Raw genomic sequence first — 11,445 nt, forward strand, 5'->3', positions numbered from 1 at the left:
AAGTAGATTCCAAAGACAACCAATAAGTGTTAATGAGGTAAGAAACCGTAAAAGATTGTTGCTAATTTGAAGTGGTGGAGAATAATCTGAGAGATAACATCGATGGGTTCTTTTGAAGAATGCAAAAAAGCTTCATAGTTTGAAGGGCTGTGATCTTGTCTCTCTTGTGAAGAAGAGTTTTGCTAATAAAACAAAACATGGGAATTGAAATTAAGGGAATGAGAGAACATAATCACTTGAGGCAAATCCGTTCTGCGATTGCCAAGGACTGAAGTTTGAATTCCAACAGGGAAACTCACAAGTCTAACTAATTCGCCAAGCCTACGTTAACCCACTTGGACTGAAAGGTTTTTCTTCGAGGTAAGACCAAAATGGCAGTGCTTTGATCCTTTGTTTGGATTTGTATTCTAGCCATACACGTGTAAGTTATAGCCTTGATAAGGCTTTTGTGAGCTACTTAATGTAAACAAGATCAATAACAGTGCTGACTTTCTTTAACCCTCGAAAAAATAGAAAAAAAAAAAGAAAGGGGAGTTTGTTCTTCGATCAGTTTAGGGGGGAAAAAGTTCCCCCCAATGATCGAATCGATCGATTGGAGAGGCCGATCATTGCAGTTGACAATTGCAACAGCAACCATCAAGTCGAACCGTCGGTTGCAATCGATCGCTGCTCACTACTAATTGGGTCAAATTTTATCATAATACAGCAAGTCCAAAGACATATATATATATATATATATATATATATATATATATATTTAATGAAAGAAAATTTTGTTATGGAATATAAACATATCACACTATTTTTTTTTTTTGATATGCAACATATCACACTATATTAGATCAATTCAAATTAGAGTAAATTTGATAAATGATAAATATATTATCCACATTCTAGATATTTCAAAATTCATTTACATGTGGATATTATCTAGGTAATGATGTGGGATTTATCAAGAAAATAATGTAATTTAGAGATGAATATTAGTAGGAGATTGTGATAGTCATTGATCTGTAAAGGGCTTCAACTATAAATAAAGAGTCACCCCACCCTCATAACACGTTTGGTTCGCAAAATAAATAGAAATAGTATATAATAGCTATTATGTAGGAATAAAATGAGGTGAGAATAGAATAGAATAGGTATTATATAGTTTGGTATGACGAATAGAATAAAATAAAAATAATTATTATGACTTATTACAATGTTTGGTTGGTAACAATAATTTTGAAATAAGAAAAGAATAAAAAATAAAAAAATAAAAAAACCCTTTATTATATATATAATTATTTATTTTTATTTTATTTTTTAAATATTAATAATTAATAATTTAAATATTAATATTTTAGTAGAGTTTAATTTTAATATTTTATTTATAATTTATATTATTATGATTTAAATATTAATAATTTTTTATTTTTTATTTATACTCATTAAAAATTTAATATATTAATAATTTAATAAATAAAACATTAATATTTTAAAATATTTATATTATAATATTTTAATCATATTAATATTAATAATTTTTAAGTTATATATATAATATTAATATTTTAAAATTTATAAATAATTTTTTCTTTTTTGTTCTATTTTTTTTTCCTTTTTCCTTTCTTTTTCTCCATAGGTCAGCCATCGGAAAAGTGACCGGTGTAATGAAATGCCGATCTGGCACACCATATGTCAGATTTGGCCACTTAAGCACCAGATTGGTACTTCTCGCGACTGGATTTGACCATGGAGTGTCAAATCCAATCGCGGGATCTGGTCGAGAAGCACCAAATCCGATGCTTCTTGTGGCCAAATCTAGTTGGATTTATGTTGAATCTTGTCGAAAAGGACTATATCGATGCTTTTCGACCCTATTCGGTTGTGAAATCGTCGTCGTTACTACAGTCGCTACCGCCAACGTTATCTCTGGTGATGAGTGCAAGCTAAAGAAAGAATGAGAGAGGAAAGAACGTGAGAAAAGAAAGAAAGAATAAGGGAAACTGAGAAAAAAAAAAGAAATATTTATAGGTCTAGGGTTGTAATATTTTTAAGTTATAAGGGGTATTTTAATCTTATCACATTTTAAGGCTATTCCCTCAATCATGGAATAGCAAAACCCATGGGGAAGCTTGGGTGTAGTTAAACTTGAGTTTTTCCCCTGTCATAAGGAATAACTATTACTAGATAATAGTTATTCCTTATGACATTGCTTACCAAACGGAGGTAAAGCAAACACATGGGAATAGACAAGGAATAGCTAAGCTATTCCTTGTACCAAACGTACAGTCATTGGTATCACAATTATTTTTCATTCTAAGCATTGCTACAGTAATCTATAAAGAGCATTCTCTCAATATCTCTCTTTTCTTCTTATTTCTATTATTTCTTTTACAACACATTATCAGCATGATCATTAAAAGGGGAAGTAATTTTCTTGGTTCTTAATCAATCAATTAGATTTTGATTTTGTATACCATCCAGTCGACCTGAAGCTGAAAACGAACTTATAGTATCCCTCCGGACCCTAAAGCAGTAGTGGGCCTCCAAGAACCCCTATAGTTGTCATAATTAATTTACAGTTCTATTTTTTTTGTATTTAGAATTATGGTAAATATCAAAAAGCCCACGTTCCATATCTTGAAAGTGAGTTGAAGCAATTATCTAACTTGGTACCTTGATATGAAGATGCATCTCCAAAGGCAAGGTCTTGCTAATGCAATTATTATAGATGGGAAAGCAAATGACAAAAATAAGGCAAATGCACTTATCTTTATTCGTTGTCATCTACATGAGAGCTTGAAGACTCAATGTTTATTTGTCCGAGACCCTGAGATCCTATAGACGAGGTTGAGAAAGAGGTATGATTATACTAAGACAATTATCCTCCCTTAGGCACAGTATGATTAGCAGCATCTCAGGCTGCAAGACTACAACTCAGCGTTATTTGATATTGTTTCTTGGTTGGAGTTATGCGGTGTTAAGCTCACTGAATCAGATCTATTAGAGAAAACTTTTTCCACCTTCCATGCTTCAAATATTGTAATACAACAACAATACTGGCAGCGTCAATTTAAAAAGTACTCAAAGTTGATTTCTGTCTTCTTGACTGCAGAGTAGACTAATGAACTACTGCTCAAGAATCATGATCTTAGACTTGTAGGCTCGAAAGCATTGCCTATTGCAAATGCTAGCTTTAATAAGAGTACAAATCGAATTAAGGGCCGTGAACGCAAGCAATGGCATAACCCATGTAAAGGTAGCGGAAGACTTAACCACCCTAAGCAATTGAACCTTAGCCCAAATCATTGGAAAGGAAAGAAGCCGGTAAAGGAGCATGATGAATGTATTTGCCACCACTATGGCATGGTTGGACATTGGTCACATACCTATCATACGCCGAAGCACTTTGCTAATCTATACCAAGCACCCTGAAGGATAAAGGCAATCGTGCTGAGACTGACGCCATTGAGAATTCTACTACCATGACCAACGTTGAAGCTAACAATGCCTTTGTTAAGATGACTCCCCATGCTCTTGTAGAAGCATGAACATCCTTGGAAGTCTTCGATTTCTTCGAGGACCTTGATAGCTAAGATAAGGCACCAAAATGATGAAGGATAGCCTAAACTTAGGATCTTAAGATTTTAGTATTTTCCTCATTTTTTCCTTTTTCTAAATGTATTACCCTTGGTTAATTATTCCCAAGGAAGAACAATATAGTCATTTAATAAAATTATTATGAAATTGAATCCATATTTATTATTTGAAATTTTTAGTCGCATGACTAATTTGTAAATTTTTATGATACTTGACACCTGCAGCTGTCAATACAAGAGCAAATGGGAACCATCGAGAAAAAAAAAAGATGTTTGTTTGTTTGATAGTGTAATGACAAAATACCATACTTTGTGGCAAGCACTTTTTCTTGAGTGTGACCTTGCGTGAGGCAAATGTTCGTACAATATCAAGTCTCGTTGAGATTATTGATAGCTTTATGAATGCCACAATTGTTCTACCAAATGGCACCACCTTACATATCGAGGATGCATTACTAAGTAGTAGATCAAAGAAGAATCTACTTAGCTTCAAAGATGTACACCGTAATGAATACCAACTTAAGACATTTTATGAGTAAAATAAGGAATGTATCTACATCACCTCTTATAAGGAATGTATCTACAATTTTTAGAAAGTATGTTAATTTCATGGTTCTCTAATAAGCAAAATAGTGTAGCTCAATCCACAATCGAAATTGAATATTTTGTTGTTGTTAGTTGTTGTGCACAAATTCTATAGATGAAACAACAATTAGAAGATGATGGAATAACTTTTAAAAAGATTCACATAAAGTGTCATAACACTAGTGCTATAAATCTCTCCAAGAAACCAATACATCATTCTAGGACCAAGCATATAGAAATTAGGCACCATTTTAATAGAGATCATGTTCAAAAGGAAGACATAATTCTTGAATATGTGAATTCACATGATCAATAGGCTAACATATTCACAAAACCACTAGACCATGAAAAATTTGATAAGATTAGAGCTAAACTAGGATTAATGAATATGCCTTAGACCCATCTCTTTGCTTGATGTTACGATTATTTGCATGGTTATACTTATGATGCTATATACTTAATCCCTTGCCTTCTTGAGTACTTGTGCTACTAACCATCTTATGTTTCCATGAGCTTTAAAATTGATCAAAAACTTTACTTTCCAAGTCCTTTTGATATAATAAAAAGAGAAAGAATTTTTTAAGTAAATTTGCTATGTTTTCTTATTTTATTGCTAAAACATAACCTAAAAATGCTTTTAAAATTTTCTTAAATGTTTTGACAGGGAAGCATAAATGTAGGGGGACTTCTTCATAAGCAAATTTAGCTCTTAGTTTTTTCATATTAAAAAGGGGAGAGAATGTTAGCTTTAAAATTGAGCTTAGTTTTAAAATGACAAAATTGAATGATCTAAATATGCTTTAAAATTAAATGCAAACGATTTTGAACTTGAAGAACATTCCTTAAAGTGTTTTGAAGTTATAAGTGAAAAGAAAAATCTATTTAAACACTTTAAAATACAATTTCCAACTGTTATAATTGACTTCTCAAAGTGATGCATCTATTCGTTGTATATTAGAAAGCAATATTTCTTCTCTAGAACAAGAAGAATCGACTTATTAATAAGGAAACATCGATTCTTAATGAAATAAAAAGCTATTGGAAAAGGAAGAATAGATGTTTAAAGAAGAAAAGGTCGTTTCTTGTTAAGGCAAAAACATAATGAAAAGACACTGGAAAAAAAGAATCGACTTCTCAAGTATCCAATGATCGATTCTTAGATCTGTAAAGAAGAAAGATTGGAAACTTGTTGAAGAAGCAAAAAGGAAGAATATTACAAGGATGCAGCGGGAAATATCAAATTTGAAATGTCAATTTAACACTTAACGGATAAGAAGAATCGACTTCTAGAGAAGGCAATGATCGACTCTCACAAAACAAAATGCTCTAGACTTGAAGTGAGACAGGAATAATCGACTACTCGAAAATGCACTGATCGCATTCTTAGCACAATTATTGAACATGTTAAACTACATAAAACCATAACAACCATTCTATTCGAACTCTTCAACAACACAATTACAACAACAAACGCATCATACATATACCAACACAATAACTAAACAATATATTCCAATATCTAGACTTGACAATTTTGGACACGACACGTTAACAGGACACGACATGTTAACATGACACGAGAAGACACGAGTTAAACAGGTTATGGGTTTACCCTTAACGTGTTTCGTGTCTAAATGTGTCTGACACGTTTACTTAATCGTGTTATCATTTTTAAACGTGTACACGTAACACGTTTATTAACCTATTAAGCATTAATAGTTAAAGACTATTTTAACCTTATATAAATAATTTTAAATAATTATTTTAAAAAGTTTTTTTAATTTTATAAAGGATATTAAGGTAATTATACATCCTTTAACCTTAATTTTTCACCTTTGGTTTTTATTTTGGATTGCCTCAGCCTGCACAACTAATGCACAGCGCACCACGGCACCATCAGACCACCAGACCACAGCACCACGGCACCGTCAGATCACCAGACCACGACACCACCAAACCACTAGATTTTTCTTCTTCACCAGATCTTTCTTCGTCACCAAATCTTTCTTCTCTTCTTCAATTTCTTTTTTCCTTTTTACTTCAGCAGATTTAGATTGGGACTTGGGAGTGTTAAGCGGGTTTCTTCAGTAGCTTTTTCCCTTTTCACTAAAGCAGAGGTAAGTAGTTTATTTTTACATTTTATTTTCTTTTATTGGATTAATTTAAGGAACATAATACATTGGATTTGGGAGTTTAAAAGTTCGGTTGCCCAAACATTCCCTTTGCAAATCGGTCCATTGGTCGCCAACGTTCCCCCATATCTTGTAGCCTTCTTCCATTAACTACTTTCGGATTTCAAACTTGAAAACCACCGCACTTTTCCCTTTGAAAGCTTGAGTCCTGTTTGAAAGAAAACCAAAAAGATTTTAAATTAGTAATGATACTCAAATGGTTGGAATCTGTATCTTGTAATTGACATTTGGATGTGTCTGATATAACTCCAAATTAAGATAAAGTCTTGTATTATGCATGTTGACTCTCTCTCACAAAATTTCACCCATACAAGTAGTCGGCTTCGTTTTTCGACCAAAGCGAAACCTTAGGTTATTTTGTAGTTTGTGATTTAAATGTTATAGTATCTGACGGATATTCAAATTAAAATTACATGAATCTAATTGACTCATTCTGATAAGGTTTCAGAGTAAGCTGAGTGTGTATTGATGAATGTTACTGACATTGTGCTATAAGAACTTCAACTGTGATACTTCCTCTAGATTTTTCTATTGATATGAGTAGGTTGATTTAAACAAATGCCAAGCTTTATTATTTATTTTTTTTAATTTAATATGTAATTTTGTTGAACATTATAAAATTTGCCTAGATAACTACACTTAATTTTCAATGTTTTATTTCTTTTTTAGTAAGAGAAACATTAAATTTTTTAAACTTACTCTTCATCAATCAAGTGTTATGTGGCAATATTTTTGATGTTATTTATATTGTTGATGGTTACAGATGGAATCTGACAATATCAATGTTTCTTTTGAATCAAATGTTCATTTTCTGAAGGAATCTGATGATTGTCTACAGATTGATCAGTTAGGAGCAACAGATGAAAAGAAGCCATGCCAACCCAAAAACGAAAGTTAACTTCAAAGCTTTGGACATTCTTTGAACGTTTGCCAGAAAAGAACTCAAGTGATGGAAAATCAAAAGTAAAGTGCAAGCTTTGTGGGTATATTTTGAATTATGAAAGTAAGTATGGGACAGGTAATTTGAAACATCATAATGATAATTGTGTTAGGAAAGACACACGTGATATAGGTCAAATGATATTTTCTAAAGAACATAATTCAATGTTAATGAAGTCTTCAAAGTTTGATCCTGAAAAGTTTCGTGAATTAGTGGTAGCTGCAATTGTGATGCATAATTTGCCTTTATCATTTGTGAAGTATACTGGCATTAAGTCTATATTGTCTTATTTGCGTGAAGATGTTGTTCTGATCTTCAGGAACACTGTTAAAGCTCATATAATTAAGATGCATAAAAGAGAAAAATGTAAGATACAATCCTTGCTTCAAGAATCACCTGGGAGGATTTGTTTGACTTTTGATTTGTGGACTTCTGTTGTTACTGATGGGTATAAGTGTCTTACTGCTCATTTTGTTGACAAAAATTGGGTTCTACAGAAAAGAATCTTGAATTTTTCCTATATGCCACCTCCACACAATGGTGTTGCTTTGAGTAGAAAGATTTATGCATTGTTAGTTGAATGGGGAATTGAAAGTAAATTGTTTTCAATAACATTAGATAATGCTTCTGCAAATGATACTTTTGTTGATTTGTTGAAAGTGCAATTGAATATGAGAAAGCAACTTTTAGGAGGAGGCAAGTTTTTTCATATAAGATGTTGTGCTCATATACTTAATTTGATTGTGCAAGATGGTTTGAAAGAAGTTGATAGTGCGATCCAAAAAGTGAGGGAAAGTATTAAGTATGTGAAAGGTTCTCAAGGGAGAAAACAAAAGTTTTTAGAGTGTGTGAGCCTAGTGAATTTGAATGCAAAAAGAGGCTTAAAACAAGATGTGCCAACTAGGTGGAACTCTACATTTCTCATGCTTGAAAGTGCACTTTATTTTCGCTTGGCCTTTTCTCATTTGGAAATTAGTGATTCAAATTTCAATCATTCTCCATCTAAAGATGAATGGGATAGAATTGAGAAACTTAGCAAGTTCTTAAGTGTATTTTACTTATTTGTTTTCTAGAACAAAGTATCCCACAACTGACTTGTACTTTCCTTTTATATTCATGGCACACATGACCTTGGAAGAACATATGAGTGGAGATGATGTGTATTTGAAAAATATGGCTACTCAAATGTTTTTTAAGTTTGAGAAGTATTGGTCTAAATTTAGTTAGATTTTAGCTATAGTTGTGATATTTGATCCTCGGTACAAGATTCAATTTGTGGAATGGAGTTACACAAAGCTTTATGGGAGTGATTCAACTGAATTTAAAAAGGTTAAAGATCATTTGTTTGCTCTTTATGATGAATATGCTGTCAAGGTTCCTAAGACTCCATCTTCTTTAAATGACAGACCTTTTGATGAGAAAAACGTGCACAAGGGAAAAAACAAGTTCTTGAAGGTAATTTTTTTTTATTTTTGAAGTATTATTTGTTATTAAATTTAATTTTCTATTGTTGTTTTTTATTTTAATATTTTTTAATTATTTTGTTTTTATTAATTAGGAGTTTGACAATTTTCAACATGAGTTTGGGACTGCGAAGAACAAATCTCAACTGGAGCAATATTTGGATGAACAAAGGATTGAAACGACAATTGAATTGGATATTTTACAATTTTGGAAGACCAATCAGTTTCGTTATCCTAAGGTTTCTGCCATGGCTCGAGATATCTTGGCCATTCCTATATCGACAGTGGCTTCCGAGTCTGCTTTTAGTGTTGACGTTAAAGTTCTTGATCAATATCGGAGCTCACTTAAACCAGATGTTGTGGAGTCAATTTTATGTTGTAAGGATTGGCTATTTGGGGTGTCATGACCCGAAACATCCCTCAGGCCCATGACAATCGTCGCGACGTCCCGATTGACACTCGTTATCCAGAATGCCAATCGAAATCCCGCAAGGCTTACATATCAGTTTCTTTCCTTTCCTATGAGCAATCGTTGTTAAATATCGAGTTTTTAGAGAATATACACTATTTTAGATCAAAAACAATAAAAATAAAATTTTCGCCACACAGGGTATTTTGGTCATTTTTTTCTCAAAATTTCGAAACTGGCTAAACGTAATATACAAGTACAAACACATAATTCATATTCAAATGAGTTTAAAAGTCTAAAATTTCATTTAAAACAAAATTACGGTTAATTTGAATATGATAAGAAAATAAAAAAAATATTAAGAAATATATTCTATTTTCTTATAAAACAATATTTATAGAGTTATACGTGAATAATTTTTATAGCGTAAAAGCTAAATAAATTTATACATACTGAAATACAGTAAGCCAAAATATTTAATTTAATTTACAATAACAAGAGGGCCCCCGAATAAACAAAAGTAAAGAGGACTGTGAACCTACGGTTTGGAAAATGCAGATCCAATGGTAGTCCTCGATGAGATCAGCTATCTACAGTCTATACTGAACCTGAAATGGGTGGAAAGGAGTTGGGTGAGATTTTGCAATCCCAATGAGTAAACAGACATTATCATAAATATCTAAAGGCGAGTAAAATGGAGGCAAGTTTAAACAACAAATTTCAACCCATTTCATAATGTTTTCAATTTATTTCTTAAACCATAAAATATTTGTAATTTACCAAAACAGTTGTTAAGGCTTATGTCTTTTATTAAAACAAGGCTCAAGCCAAAACTAATCCTCGGGGATACCTTGGCCGAGGCATCTAACCGAGTCCGCCAAGGGTGTTAAAATATTCACACGTGAAACACATTTTTATTTTTAAAACCAGCCGTTCCTTGGCGTTGGCCGAGTTACACATTCACGTGGGGGTTCGACGTGAAGTGAGCTCTAATACTACCCCAGGAGTTACCCTCCTCGCCTCTACAACCGGAGTAACTATATAACTGGGTTTACCGTGCCCCTCTAATAGGCAGTCCACGGAAACCCGTCACTGCAGTGACTAACCCACCAATTTTAATAAAATTTCGACAGTATAACGTGGCTTTTATTTATTTATCCAGCCTGCATAGTAAAAACAACTTACATAAATTTCCCAATGCACTCACAAAATATAGCCACATATACTCATTTCTCATAAGCCATTCCTAGGAAAATATATATTTTTCAAGTCAATTTGCAGCCTCCAATTACTCAATTTCATAATCAATACAATATATTTTTATTTGTCACATTTATTCCTAAAACATCAAAAATCCCGTTTTAATCTCGTTTTCATTTCATAAAATACATAAAGGGCATTTAAAAATAAACTCTAGATAATTTACAATAATAATAAGTTTACTCACCGTTTGTACAAACTAAAAGCTTTCTAAGCGCCCCGATCACTACTCGTCGGGTACGACTTCTTTGCCTTTTCCGGAAGGCTCTCCTCCTAGACACATTACAAAAATTTACACAATTCATCACATTGATGCTAAATCACTATATAATTAACTTAAATCCTATACTAATGCATGGTATGAAATGCAATAGCCTAAAACGGCTTAAACGCGGTATTAACCTATTTTTGGCACTTTGCCCGATAAATTGCTAACGCGCTCCATTTTAGCTCTAAATCATCCCATTCTCTCTCCAACATTTCTAACCATTAAATATCAGCCAATAACCTTCTAAAAACAACAAAATCAGCTCACTCCCTTCCTTGGAAAATTCGGCCAAAAATGGGACATTAACTCGGTTAATTTTCTACTTTGTTTTTCTATCACGTTTAATCGTTTTTCATCATTTTCTCTTCATTTTCCTTAGAATAAAATCAATTCATCATCATTGTACAGCATTGAGCATCCAGCCAAGAGTGGGTATTGTGAAAATTTAATGATTTCTTGCCCAATTTAATTTCTAAACACATTTAACTAACTAAAACTATCAATTTAACTAAAAATCAAAACCTAAAAATTTCAATTTCTCTCCCCTAGAATTTCGTCCAGCCCTTGATATCACTTTTTGATCTCTCTCCTCAAGCATGCTAAATGGAAATAAAGGCATAGGAAAGGTAGAAATCAAGCTAAAATCGAAAAATCTTACCGTTAGACGCGTAAACGGTCGAAAACCGCGAATTTCCCTTTGAATTTTCTTGTTTCTCTTTGGTTTTTCTTTTTTTCTTCCTT

The 11,445-nt window shown here is 32.5% G+C and overlaps 1 protein-coding gene across 1 annotated transcript; it reads left to right on the plus strand.

The window, feature by feature from the left end:
- LOC18604378 (zinc finger BED domain-containing protein RICESLEEPER 3) lies at positions 1,118-9,174 on the plus strand. Its single transcript, XM_018117017.1, has 7 exons — positions 1,118-1,122; positions 1,628-1,927; positions 6,220-6,289; positions 7,128-7,257; positions 7,299-8,353; positions 8,532-8,759; positions 8,863-9,174. Exons 1-7 carry the CDS (start codon positions 1,118-1,120, stop codon positions 9,172-9,174), a joined length of 2,100 nt encoding a protein of 699 aa, XP_017972506.1.

This window comes from Theobroma cacao, chromosome 3 (assembly GCF_000208745.1).
Source record: "Theobroma cacao cultivar B97-61/B2 chromosome 3, Criollo_cocoa_genome_V2, whole genome shotgun sequence".
In the NCBI taxonomy this organism is placed as follows: Eukaryota; Viridiplantae; Streptophyta; class Magnoliopsida; order Malvales; family Malvaceae; genus Theobroma; species Theobroma cacao.